A 12,717-nucleotide genomic window follows, 5' to 3' on the forward strand; every position below is an offset into this window, starting at 1 on the left:
CTGAGAGCACCCAAAACAAAGTCACTGTGCAAACCACAAAAACGGCCACCCCCCTGCCCGCCCCCTCACCTGGCCAAGGTGAACCACTCCTGCCAATCCTGTTCCTCCCACTACCTGGATAAAAATGATTAAGATGCGCAATCATCTAATTACCCCCACTTCCTGACAGCATCCAATCTGCAGCAAAACACACTATGTTAAATCATCCCAAATCACCTAACATAAGCCCACATCCTATAACAAGCCCCTCTTAACATCCTCTTACTAAGATGCCCCATGGTTCCCCTGGTGTGTGCAAAGAACCAAAAAACCCAGCTTGGTTTGACTACAGCAGGGCTCCTGGTGGTCTTTGGCTGGAGGGCGTTGACATCAGTAAAATGAGAACGTTTTTAGAGCCAGTCTGGGTTTTGCCTATCAGCATCCATGTCCCTGCTTCTGCTAATGGCGCCCCAACCCCCTCCTTCTCAGTTCATGTCTTTGGAGGGAGCTGACCCCACTCTTGGCTCTGGGAGGGCATGTCACATAGATGTGGCCAATTAGATCACTGGATAGCCTGGGGCCATAATGCTTGGCTGAGTGATGGGAACGGGACCCACAGTGGGCTAATGAAAACTTTCCTTGGACCTTTTGCCAGAATATTGAGAGAAAGGGGCCTGTCTCTTGCTGGGTCTGCGAAGCTGCTGGATGATCCCAGATTTACACCACAAGGGGAGGGACAGCCCAGTAGTGACACAAACATAAAGACTGGAGTCAGAGACAGATGGAGTCTTAAAAGCATCACTGAACTATCCCTGGATCCAGCCATACCTGAAGCAAAACTCATCCTTTCCTGCACATTTAGTTACATCAGCCAGTACATTCCCCTTTCCTCCTTAAGTGAACTGAATTGAGTTTCTATCACTTGATGCTAAACAGGCCTTGACAATAATTACCTTACCCAGTCTTTTTATGGTATTCACTGAGATCGGCTGTGAAAGGCTTAGCACATAACAAGTGCTCAAGAAACGTGAACTATTACTGCAGAATCTCAAAGCAGGAGGAAGTCATGTGGTCCAACCTCTCACTCAAGGCACTAATTTCCCATGTGATATCCCTGATGGAGTGTGATCCTAGTTGGTGCTTGGATGCCTCCAAAGATGGGGAGCTCACTCCTTCATTCTGTCTCTCAGGAGACATTCTGCTTCTATTAGCACCAGCCCTGAAAGTCTCCACCCCAATCCCCAACCTCAGACTCACCCTGAAGCTGGGAGAAACGCAGGGCAGCAGCATTGAGCGCCTCCACGCGCTCACTCTGGGCCGAGATGTCCCCCTCCAGCAGTCCATGCTTCTGCAACAGGTCCTCTGCCTCCACCAGGTGCTGCCCACACTCCCGGGACAGCAGCTGAGCCTACAAGTAGGGGCAGCCCTGAGTATATTTTTGGCATTGGCCCTTAGGCCACCCCCCACCATCGCCCATGCCAGCCCTCTGCTTCTCTACTCCATCACTTGAACTCTGATCTGTCTCAGTCTCCATGTGTCTGTCATCATCTCTCTCCATCTCTGTCTCTCTGGATGTTCCATCTCTCATCGTCTCCACAATTCTGGGCTCTGTCTATGTCACCGTGTCTCCCTCTCTATGCCTCCATCTCCTCCTTCTTCTGTCTCTCTTTGCCTTCCCCCCTTCCTCATTTACACTTCTGTCTCCATCTCGACCTCTATCTCTTTCTTTCCATGTCTCTCTCTCTTTTTAAAAAAAATATTGGGACTTCCCCGGTGGTCCAGTGATAAAGAATCCACCTTCCAATGCAGGGGACGCAGGTTTGATCCCTGGTCAGGGAACTAAGATCCTACATGCCGCGGGGCAACTAAGCCCACGCGCCACAACTACTGAGCTCGCACATCTCAACTAGAGAGCCTGCGTGCCGCAAAACTACAAAGCCCACATGCCACAACTACAGAGCTCATGCGCCCTGGAGCCTGTGCGCCACAACTAGAGAAGAGAAAACCCTCATGCCACAACTAGAGAGAAGCCCAAGAGCCGCAACGAAAGATCCGGCCTGCCTCAACTAAGACCCGACGCAGCCAAAAATAATTAATTAATCTTTTAAAAAATACTTATTTATTTATTTGGCTGTGCTGGGTCTTAGGTGTGGCATGCGGGATCTTCCGTTGCAGCATGTGGGATCTAGTTCCCTGACCAGGGATCGAACCTGGGCCCCCTGCATTGGGAGCGTGGAGTCTTACCCACTGGACCGCCAGGGAAGTCCCTCCATGTCTCTCTTCGTGTCTGTATCTCTCTCTCTCTCTTTGCTTCCATCCTTCTTATCTCCATCTTGCTCTGTATCTGTCTATCTATCTCCAGTAGGTCTCTCTCTTTCTCACATGGATTCCATCTTCCTATGTTGTCTTTCTCTGTAGCCATTTAGATTTCTGTTGCTACCTTTGGGTCTGCTTCTCCAGCCCTCTCTCTTTCTTTCTCTGATTTCTCTTTCTCTCAAACTGTCGCGATCTTCCTCTGACTTAATCTCTCTGTCTCTGTCTGTCCCTGACTCGCTCTGTCTCTATATTACTGTGTATTTTTATCTATTTCTCCAGATATTTTTCTCTCTTTCTCACACTTTCTTTTTCTGCCTCTCTGTCTCTCTCTGTATCTTTCACTCTTTCTTTCTGTCCCCCTTTCTCTTTACCTCTTTCTGTCTCTCTCCCCTTCCCTCTCCATCTCTGACAGCTCTTTCCGTGTGTATACCCACTCCTCCCCTCCTGGCAGGCCACGCCCATCACTGGCCCCCGATCTGGCCCCTACCTGCATCTCCTCCATCCAGTCCACCATGTACACCATCTCCTGGAAGACTTTCTGCAGGGCCAGGTTCTGCTCGAGCCGTGTCCGCCGGGCACCTACCAGTCCAGTCAGCAGGGCCCACTGCCGCAGGACACTGTCACGCTGGGCTGCCACTCGGCGGGCATCATAGTAGCCTTCAATCGCCAATGCCTGGGCCAGCTCTGCCACGCCCTGCACCCGCTCCTCATAGGCTGCAATGTCTGCCTCAATCGCTTCATGCTTCTTCTTGGCTGCCTCCACTGCTGGCAGCTCATACCCAAAGTTGTCCTGGGGCAGGGCAGGCCACAGACACTCATCCACGTTGCCTCAGCAGTTAACCTGTTACCTTGAGCCTGTGTGACCCTGGAAACTCCCCCACCGGCTCCTGTTACTCTGGAGACCAGTCCCATCCTTCTCTGTTACCCTGGAGACCAGCCCCACCACCTCAAGTTACCCTGGAGACCAGCTCCACCCTTCCCTGTTACATCTCTAACCCTAAACTTGTTACCCAGGAAATAGGCCCCATCCTTCCATTTCCTTAGAGACTGGGGACCAGGCCTACCATATCCTGTTACTTAGGAGACCAATTCTATCCTCCTGAGTTACCCTGGAAACCAGATAACAACCTCCTTTGTCACTTAAGAGATAATTAAATACTCTCCCTAGTCTGTCCTCTCTAGTTACCCTGGAGACCAGTCTCACCCTCCTATTACCCTGGAGAGCAGGCCCACACCCCTCCCCCGCCAAACACTTAGGAAACCAATTCTCCCCTCCCACCTTCATTTGTCACCTAGGAGACTAATCCAACACTTCTCTGTTGCTTAGGAGATCAAGTCTCTCTCTCTGGTCCCAGGGCCATCAGCACCACCTTCCCTCCCTTTCCCCCGGAGCCAAGCCCTACGCCCTGTACCTGGGAGACCAGGCGCTGGTTCTCATTCAGCCAGCTCTCCCGCATAGCCACCTTGTGGTCAAACCTCTGGGCTAGTAGTTCCAGCTTCTCCTGCCGGATCAGCTCAGCCCGTAGGGCGGCCTCCCGCTCATGTTCTGCCTTCTCCAGCTGTCCCCATGCCTAAGGAGGCAGGAGGAGGCAGTCAGATTCCAACAACTGCCCACAGTTTAATGGTCCTGGCTTCTCTATTTGAGGTCACTCCTAGCACTTATGGCACCTTTGTGCAGATTGGAAAAAAAACGTTGCTTCCTCGGGACCCTTTACTGATGGAAAACCCATCAGAATGAATATCCAGTCCATGATGTCTGCAATGTGAATGGCTCCCTTGAGCAGTGCACAACCTACACAACTTCACAGAGCAACCCTTCCTCTCCCCTACATCCTCAGCCTCACCTTGTCAATATCCCAGATGCCACAGCCCTCCCGGGGCACGTAGAGGCGACGGTTGCTGGCACGCAGTTTGCTCTGGATGCTGAAGAGCAGCACCTCCAGGTTCCCCTTCTCCTGAAACCTGAAGGGGCCTGAGCTCAGGAGCCCTGCCTCCACACCTCCACCTGCTACCCTCCCTCCTGAGCTGGGCCTCACTTGACGGGCTTCTCCAGTGTGCAATAGGCTGTGAAAGCCTGAAGCTGCTGCTGCACCCCACTCAATGAGTTGGCAAACTTCTGGTTGCTGATGAGGCCCACGGTGCGGTGGATCCAGGCCAGCAGCTCGGCTGCCAGCTCCTCGTAGCGCTCAATGATCTTCCCCACCTCCAACACCTGGTCCAGGACCTGACCCGGCAAAGGAAGGTGGGGTCAGCCTCATCCCAGATATGCCCCCATATGGTTCGCAGGCTCCCACCCTCCCCATTCCTTGGCTCCTCTTACCTTCCCAATTCGCTTCCCCTCCACAGCCAGAGCCTTCATCTTAGAGAAATAATGGTAGAAAGAGACCACATAGGTGATGATGGACTTCTCATCCGGAGCCTCCATGTTCACATCTGATGATTAAAGGAGAGTGAGGGAGCATGATGATGAGCGCTCTGACAGAGAGACTGAAGGTACTAAGTGGTGGGAGGGAGAACTCACTCTTACTTGCTGTGTGACCTTGGGCAAGATAACTAACCTCTCTGTTCCTCAGTTTTTGTATCTGCCCAGTGGGCATCTACCTCATGGGATTAAATAGTGCCTGACACATATAAACCACCATAGAGAAATTATCTATAATGATTTCTTTTTTTTTTTTTTTTTGGCTGCTTTGGGTCTTCATTGCTGTGCACGGGCTTTTCTCTATTTGCAGTGAGCAGGTTTTTTTCTCATTAAGGTGGCTTCTCTTGTTGCGGAGCATGGGCTCTAGGCGCACAGGCTTCAGTAGTTGCAGCTCGTGGGCTCAGTAGTTGTGGTGCACGGGCTTAGTTGCTCCACAGCATGTGGGATCTTCCCGGACCAGGGCTCGAACCCATGTCCCCTGCACTGGCAAGCGGATTCTTTTTTTTTTTTAAATTAATTAATTAATTAATTAATTAATTTGTGGCTGTGTTGGGTCTTCGTTTCTGTGCGAGGGCTTTCTCTGGTTGAGGCAAGTGGGGGCCACTCTTCATCGCAGTGCGCGGGCCTCTCACTACCGCAGCCTCTCTTGTTGCAGAGAACAGGCTCCAGACGCGCAGGCTCAGTAATTGTGGCTCACGGGCCTAGCTGCTCCGCTGCATGTGGGATCTTCCCAGACCAGGGCTCGAACCCGTGTCCCCTGCATTGGCAGGCAGATTCTCAACCACTGCGCCACCAGGGAAGCCCTGGCAAGCGGATTCTTAACCACCGTGCCACCAGGGACGTCCCTCTATAATGATTTCTGGAACACACTATTCTACCTTCTACCTCAGGGCCTTTGCACATGCTGTTCTGTCTGAAACACTGTTCCTTTTCTTCATGCCAAACTCCCACTCATCCTTCAGGGCTCCACTCGACTTAAGTTTACTCAAATAAGCCTTTCTGTTCATCCTGTCTAGAGATGGTCTCCTCCTGTTATTCTTCCTCATAACATCTTATCATTTCCTCCTAGAACGAATCACAATTTATAATTACATATTCCCTTATGTGATTATGTTCTTACCTAGAGTTTGAGCTCCATGAGGACAAGGGCTATGCCTGTCTTTTGCCACTGTTCCTTCCATGCCCAGCACACAGTAGGAGCTCAATAAATACATACACTAAGTGTATGAATGGTATGTGAAGTTTGAGGTCAAGGACACGGGCTTTGGAGGCAGCCTGAGCTTGAATCCCAGCTCAACCACTTACTCACTGAATATCCTTATAAAATAGACCTAACTTCTTTGAGCTCAGTTTTCCTATTGTTACAGTAAGGATAATCACAATGCCAGCCACCTAGAAACACTATCAGTATTAGAGAGAATAACCTGGCACAGAGGAGAATCTCAGTAAATCCTAATTAACATTTTTTAAAATATTTATTTATTCATTTATTTGGTTACACCAGGTCTTAGTTGTGGCAAGCGGGCTCCTTAGTTGCAGCTCCTGGGCTCCTTAGTTGTGGCATGTGAACTCAGTTGTGGCATGCATGTGGGATCTAGTTCCCTGACCAGGGATTGAACCCAGGCCCGCTGCATTAGGAGTGCGGAGTCTTATCCACTGCACCACCAGGGAAGTCCCCTGATTATCATTTTAATTTACTCATTGAATGCACAGCATTATACTTTGCCCTTATTCTTCCTCATCTCATGAAACTGACATCCAATAAACACCTACTATGTGCCAGGCACTGTAAGAGGCAAGGTAGAGGAATGATTCAGACCATGAATTCTGGAATCAGAAAGTCCTGTTTACTGGGTTTTCAGTGTGACGTTGGGCTACTGACCTCACATCTCTGAGCCTTTGTTTCCATCACTTTATAACAGGATTGATGACTTCTATCCAACCAGGTCAGTGTGAGGATGAAAGGAAACAGTGCTGATACAATTCCCAGCCATATGCTTGGCACATGGTAGATGCTCAGAAAAAGGGAGCAACCCTTATTCCAGATATGGGGGACTGGTGGGGTATGATTATGGCCATTATTCCAGAGATGGGGGGTTGGTATTGGGTGAGATCATGGACTGGGAATGAGGTTGAAGTCAGGGGTGGGGTTGGGAATAAACTGAAAATGGGAAAGGGGTTGGGGATGAGGACAGAGTTGTGGATGGGGACAGACAAAGGGATGGGCTGGGGATGGGGAGGGGGGTGGGCATGGGAATAGGACAGTGCTGCAGGTTGGGTTGGGGATGGTGTTGGCTTCAGGGATGGGGCCGGGGTTAGGAAGAGAGGGGGGTTGGGTTTGGTGGGGAGGTGATTAAGGATGGGGTTGGGGAAGGGGGGTTAAGCTGAACATAGGAATGGAGATGGGGTTGGGTTTGAGGTAGAGATAGAGAAAGTAGAAGATGTGGGGATGGGAAGGAGGTGGGATTGGAGATGAGGAAGGGGAGGGAGATGGGAGGGAGCTGGAATTTGAAATGGCCTTGGGGTTTAGGATGATATTGCAGCCAGATGGGGTTGAGTTTGGGGGGTTGGGAGTCCCCCAAGAGGAAATCTGGGCTGGGGCCATGCAGGGCTCACCCTCAGGGTCCAGCAGACGTGCCAGCCCCAGGTGCTGCTCAGCCGTGCGGAAAGCTCTCTGCAGGTTGTAGTTGGCGTTGGACTTGGTGAGTTTGCTGAAGTCCACGAGATCGGGCCTGGGCAGGGGCACAGAGAGGGCAGGGAGCAGGCAGGCTCCAAAGCCAGTGGGCAAATGGATGAAAAGACATCCTTGTCTGAGTCCCACCCGGGGCGAGGGCAGGAGGAGCACGGCCCGGCCAGCGGGAAGGCTGTGTGTGCTGGTGCGTGTCTGCACAGCACTTAGCTGTGGGTGTGAGCGCTGCATGAGGGCACATGTACATCTGACTTCATGACGCACACGTGTCTACGTGGGTGCGTCTCTGTATAGTATTATGTAGTGCTTGGAAGTAGAGGTCTGGAGCCAGCGCTCCTGACTCAAGCCCCAGCTTGGCCATTTCCTGGCTGTCACTCTGGGTGAGCTACTGCATCGCTTTGTGCCTCAGTTTCCTCGTTCGTAAAATGGGTAGAATAATAGCATCTGCCTCATAGGGTCACTGAATATTAATGACTTATTGGAAAGCACTTAGACCAATGCTGGTACACCCAGTAAATGGTCCCCTTGTTAGCAGGACCCTGGTTACAGCTTGCGGGCTTCTGGGTATGTAGGTGGGGCTGGGTCTCCCCATATGTGCATGAATGTGTACATATGGGTTCTGGCTTCCCTCACACTAGAGCAAGTCCCTCCCAGTCTCTAGGCCTCAGTTTCCCCAATCTGTCACGTGGTCAATCATGATGTGGGTATAATTTGTCTGGGTACCCTTCCTCAGCCAGCTGAGCCCCGGGCCCTGAAGTATGAATAGGTGGGTTCACAGGGAGCCAGATGGGAGGCCTGGGAGCTCACCATGAGGAAGGACTTTCTGATGGGAGGAGATGCTGTGCACACGCCAGAGTGGACCATCCCGGGGGAGTGAGCTGCCCACCCTGTGGGCATGCAAGCAGCAGGCAGAGGTAGAAGCCATATTTGTGCATGAGTCTGTTCCTGTGTGCACACATCTGTGCAAGGGCACACGTGTTTCCATGTGTGCAGAGGGTATGTGGCCCGGACAGGGATCTGTGTGTGCATCTGTGTGTAAGTGTGTGTGTTAGAGCATGTGTGTGAACAGAAATGTGTATGTGTGCAGAGAGGTGAAGGGGGTGGGTCCTGTGTCTGTGTGTGTCATCTATATACATCCGGGTACAGGTGTGTACCTGAGGGATGGGGGCGGGGGTAGGGTGCAGGGCAGGGCTGCCCCAGGCCAAGTGGTACCTGTGCCGGTGAATGAGGGCATTGAAGGCCAAGCCATCCCGCCAGCTGGTGGTAAAATTCTGGATGTTTACCTCAGGGTAACTGGCAGCGTGGAAGGGAGAGACAGAGGCAGAGATGGAGAGAGTCAGGAGGAAAGAGGCAGGAAGGGAGAGACAGACAAACAGAGATGGATTGATGGATGGTTGGATAGATAGATAGATAGACAGATAGATAGGAGATAGATAGATGATAAAAGATAGATGATAGGTAGGTAGGTAGATAGAAGGGTAGATAGATATAGATGATATATAAGTAGATAAGGAAAAAAGAAAGAAAGAAAGAAAGAGAGAGAAAGAGAAAGAAAGAAAGGAAGGAAGGAAGGAAGGAAGGAAGGAAGGAAGGAAGGAAGGGAGGGGAAAGAAAGACAGAAAGAAGGAAGGAAGGAAAGAAAGAAACAAAGAGCCAGGAAGATGGAAAGAGAAAGAGAGAGGGAGGGAGAGGGAAGGGGACAGGAGAGGAGCAAGAAAGAGAGAGAGGCAGAGGGAATAAGGGAGAGAAGGAAAGAAGGAGAAAAGAGGAACGGACAGAGAGAGAGCAAGATACAGACAGAGATGGGAAAAGAAAGGAGTGGGGAGAGAGATATAGGAGGGGAGAGAGGAGGGAGGGAGAGATCGGAACAAGGAAAAGCAGACATAGAGGTAAACACAGACACATGGAAGAACAGATAGCATTGCAAGACAGACAGACAGCCCCAGGAGGACAAGAGTCAGAGAAAGCCCAGTCTGCATCCATACCTGCCCCTCCCGCCTTCCTCCCAGGGCTGCTCTCCAGAGGGCACTTCAGTTTCAGGTCAGGCCCCTCCCAGCAGGGGGACCAGGGACATGCCCGGTGGTGTCTGTGAGCCCCTCTTCCCAACCCCACTGAAGGTACCAGGACCCTGAGCTGCCTGAGCCCTGGTGTGTGTCCCCCTAGGCTAAGGGGTGGCTGCTTTCAGGGGTGGGGGGGGCGGGGGAAAGCTTGGGAATAGGGTTGGGGGTCCACCCAGGTGCACATGAGGCCTTTTGAGGTGCAGGACGAGATGGGGGGAGAGAAGGGAGCAGGATGGGGACAGCCCACCGCCTTCCGGCATTGTTCCCTGAGGAGTCTGAGTTCTAAATTTGAACCTGGCCTTCCGGATTGTTATACAGGTTTATTCATCAAGGTCGGAAGAGTTTGCTACCAGTTCGTTAATTTCAGATATAACTTTTGATGCTGAGGATTTGGGCTGCCCCTTGCGCTCCTGTCCCAGAGGGAAGCCCAGAGGTTAGGCTCACCTGGCCTCCTGGGAGTGGGGGAGCTTACCCAGCTGTCTTCATCTGACACCACAAGAGCAGCGCGTCCTTGGCCGAACGAGTCTCTCTGTTGTCCTCAGTCTCAATTCTGATGACTTGAATCTGTGAGGATACAAAACATGGCTGTTGGGGTCTGGAGGGCTTGAGCCTGAGAGTGGCAGAGGAGATGGGAGAGGCAGCTTCAGGCTGAGGGTGGGAGCACCTTCTCTCCCCCTCCCCTTCCCTTATGGCATGTCCACTCCTCCCTCCTCCCAGAGTCTTTCCTACCTGGCCCCCGCTTCACCTCCCTATGGTCACACGGTGGTCCAGCTCCAGTCTCTTCCTTGGGCTCCCAGCTCCCAATTTTGGCCATGACCCCCAACCCAGAGGGATCCTTCTAAATCTGATTATGCCCCTCCTTTTGATAAAACTCTCTAATTTCTCCCCATCTCAGACAGAGTAAGATCAAATTGCTAATCACAGATGACCAAGGCCCTGCCGACCCTTCTGAGCTCAACTCCTCCCTGTCTCCCCCCTGCCTCCCAGTCTCTAGCCATACTGGTCTTTCTGTACCTGCAACATGCCAAGATCATTCCCACCCCAGGGCCTTTGCATCTGCTGTGCCCCCTGCCTGGAATGCTTTCTCCTTTCATCTTCATTCAGCCATCAGCTTCTCAGAGATTCCTTCTCTGGTCACCAAGGCTAAAATCGCAACACCATCAACTGGATATTTTAGATCGCTTTTACTGCTTTATCATAATCTATTCTTTTCTCATAGCTCTTTTTACTTCTCTGCCTAGAATTGATCCTTTTCCCATACATGTCTTGTTTTCACATTGACGTGTTTATTTATTATCTGTCTAAACCCCCCGCCCATGTCTTGCTCCATAAAACAGAAAATTTGTCTGTTTTGTTTCGGAACTGGAGCAAGGTTGCCTGGATTCCAGTTCCAACTCCACTACCTAGCTGTGTGATCTTGAGCATATTACTTCACGTCCCTTGGCTTCAGTTACCTCACTGGTAAAATGGAATAATGAATAGTACCTAATTTATGGGGTTGCTGTGCATATTAAATGCCAAGTGCTTAGAAGAGAGTAAAAACTATGTAAACGAGGATCATAATGATGGTGGTGATAACGATTTTTTAAAACAGGGTTCCTGGAACATATTAGGAATATTTTTGGAATGATTGATTGAGTGGGTGAGGGACACCCTCCTAAGGCCCCACCCCGGGGGGTGGGCTGGGCTGGGGTCACTTGGAGATCACCTGGAAGCGGAGGATGATGGTCCAGACCAGCCCGAGGGTCAGTCGGTGGTTCCCGTCCACGATGTCATGTGAGCCCACGTTCTCCAGGTGCACACGCTGCTCCTTCAGGAACTGCAGTGCCTTGTCTACATTTTCCAGTGAGTGGATCCTCATGCGACCACGCGTGGGCCTTGGCTAGGGCGGCAGGGGCATTAGGAAATCCGGCACCTGGTCAAGAGCACTGTGCCCTCGACCCCACCCCTTCCAAAGAAGGCCACGCCCATAACTACGCTCCCCAACCCCATGTCCAAGTCCAGGCCACGCCCCTTCAGTCTTAGCAAAGACCCGGGACCTAATCCTTCTAAAGAAGGCCTGCCCTGTTCATAGCCAGAACCTTTCAAGTCACGTCCTTTCAGGGCTTTTTCAAGTTCCTGGCCTCGCCCCTTCAACTTAAGCTCCACCTCCAAACTGATAGCCACACCTTTTATTATGAAGCTCCGCCCTCTGCCTGTAGCCATACTCCCTCCCCTTCCGTTGGATCTCTGCCCCAGGCCACCGATGTTTCGCCACTAGTTCCACCCCTCACTTCCTCCTTTTCAGGTCCCTGTCTAGAGCCACGCCCATTCCTATCAAGCCCCGCCCCACCCCAGGACTCTCCGCTTTTCTTATAGCTCTATTCCTTCCAAGGGTGTTTGTTCCTATTCTATAGCCATGCCCCTCACGACTTCCTGAGCTTCAGGCTCTGGTACTTCAATCAATCTCTAGCTCCATCAGAACCCCACCCTTTGCGATGAAGTCCTGTCCAAGCCCAGAAATACAACTGCAACGCATACAACAAGCCACACCCATACAAGAGTTCCGTCTCGTCCCCCAGACTCCCGCGACCTAGGCCTCACCCTTCCCATGACAACCACACCCTCAACCAAAGACCCCCTACAACAGAGTTCTACCCCTGTTTTATAGCCATGCCTCCTACTACCGCATACCCAGGCCAGTCCCTTCTAATAAAGCTCCTCCCTTTTCCAATAGCCCCACCCCTTCCAGCGGAGCCCCACTCAAGCCCAGAGTCCCGCCCCGAAGGGCAGCCCTCTCTGACGGAATCCCGTCTCTGTTCCAAGCCACACCCCCAGGCTCCTCACAACCAAGCTCCATCCCTGGGCCATAGCCCCGCCCACCCAAATGAGGTGCCTTTTACCCACCCAGCCTTTCTAGGTCGCTCCATCCACCCGTTAGCCAGGCCTGCAGTCGTCCAGCCCGAGACGCTAGGGCCGCCCCCTTTACCCAGCCCTTCTGGCCCCCTCACCAGCTGCTCCCCGGACAGCACTTCCAGGAGCCGCGTGAGCACGAAGCCATCCCTGAGGTCCGCATAGAGGTCCCCGATGTGGCAGCCAACGCGAGCGAGGTGCGAGTTCACCCACTTGGTGAAGGTTTTCTTCTGCACGGCCTCCCGCTCATCTGAAGGACAGGCCCTGATGAGCCCTCGTCTCCTCCAGGAACTCCCCCTTCCAGCTTCACCCCAGCCCTCCACCGCCCAGCCAAATCCTGCTCAGGCCCAGCTCCCTGC

The 12,717-nt window shown here is 52.1% G+C and overlaps 1 protein-coding gene across 5 annotated transcripts in view; it reads right to left on the bottom strand.

Annotated features, from left to right (window-relative positions):
• Nucleotides 1–12,717, bottom strand: part of SPTBN4 (spectrin beta, non-erythrocytic 4) — a 73,647-nt gene that overhangs the window by 47,894 nt on the left and 13,036 nt on the right. For all 5 annotated transcript variants that reach the window (XR_014256743.1, XM_082437515.1, XM_082437517.1 and 2 more), the window contains exons 3-13: nucleotides 12,457–12,608; nucleotides 11,175–11,348; nucleotides 9,939–10,030; nucleotides 8,619–8,699; nucleotides 7,334–7,449; nucleotides 4,616–4,728; nucleotides 4,332–4,519; nucleotides 4,140–4,257; nucleotides 3,708–3,866; nucleotides 2,783–3,085; nucleotides 1,237–1,387 (exon numbers count right to left, since the gene is read on the bottom strand). Coding sequence is in view for 4 of the 5 variants with exons in the window: in XM_082437515.1 (XP_082293641.1) it covers nucleotides 1,237–1,387; nucleotides 2,783–3,085; nucleotides 3,708–3,866; nucleotides 4,140–4,257; nucleotides 4,332–4,519; nucleotides 4,616–4,728; nucleotides 7,334–7,449; nucleotides 8,619–8,699; nucleotides 9,939–10,030; nucleotides 11,175–11,348; nucleotides 12,457–12,608 (1,647 nt within the window). In the remaining variant the exon portion in view is untranslated. The remainder of the gene's footprint in view (nucleotides 1–1,236; nucleotides 1,388–2,782; nucleotides 3,086–3,707; nucleotides 3,867–4,139; nucleotides 4,258–4,331; nucleotides 4,520–4,615; nucleotides 4,729–7,333; nucleotides 7,450–8,618; nucleotides 8,700–9,938; nucleotides 10,031–11,174; nucleotides 11,349–12,456; nucleotides 12,609–12,717) is intronic.

Source organism: Balaenoptera physalus (genome assembly GCF_965194825.1).
Source record: "Balaenoptera physalus genome assembly, chromosome: 19".
NCBI lineage: Eukaryota > Metazoa > Chordata > Mammalia > Artiodactyla > Balaenopteridae > Balaenoptera > Balaenoptera physalus.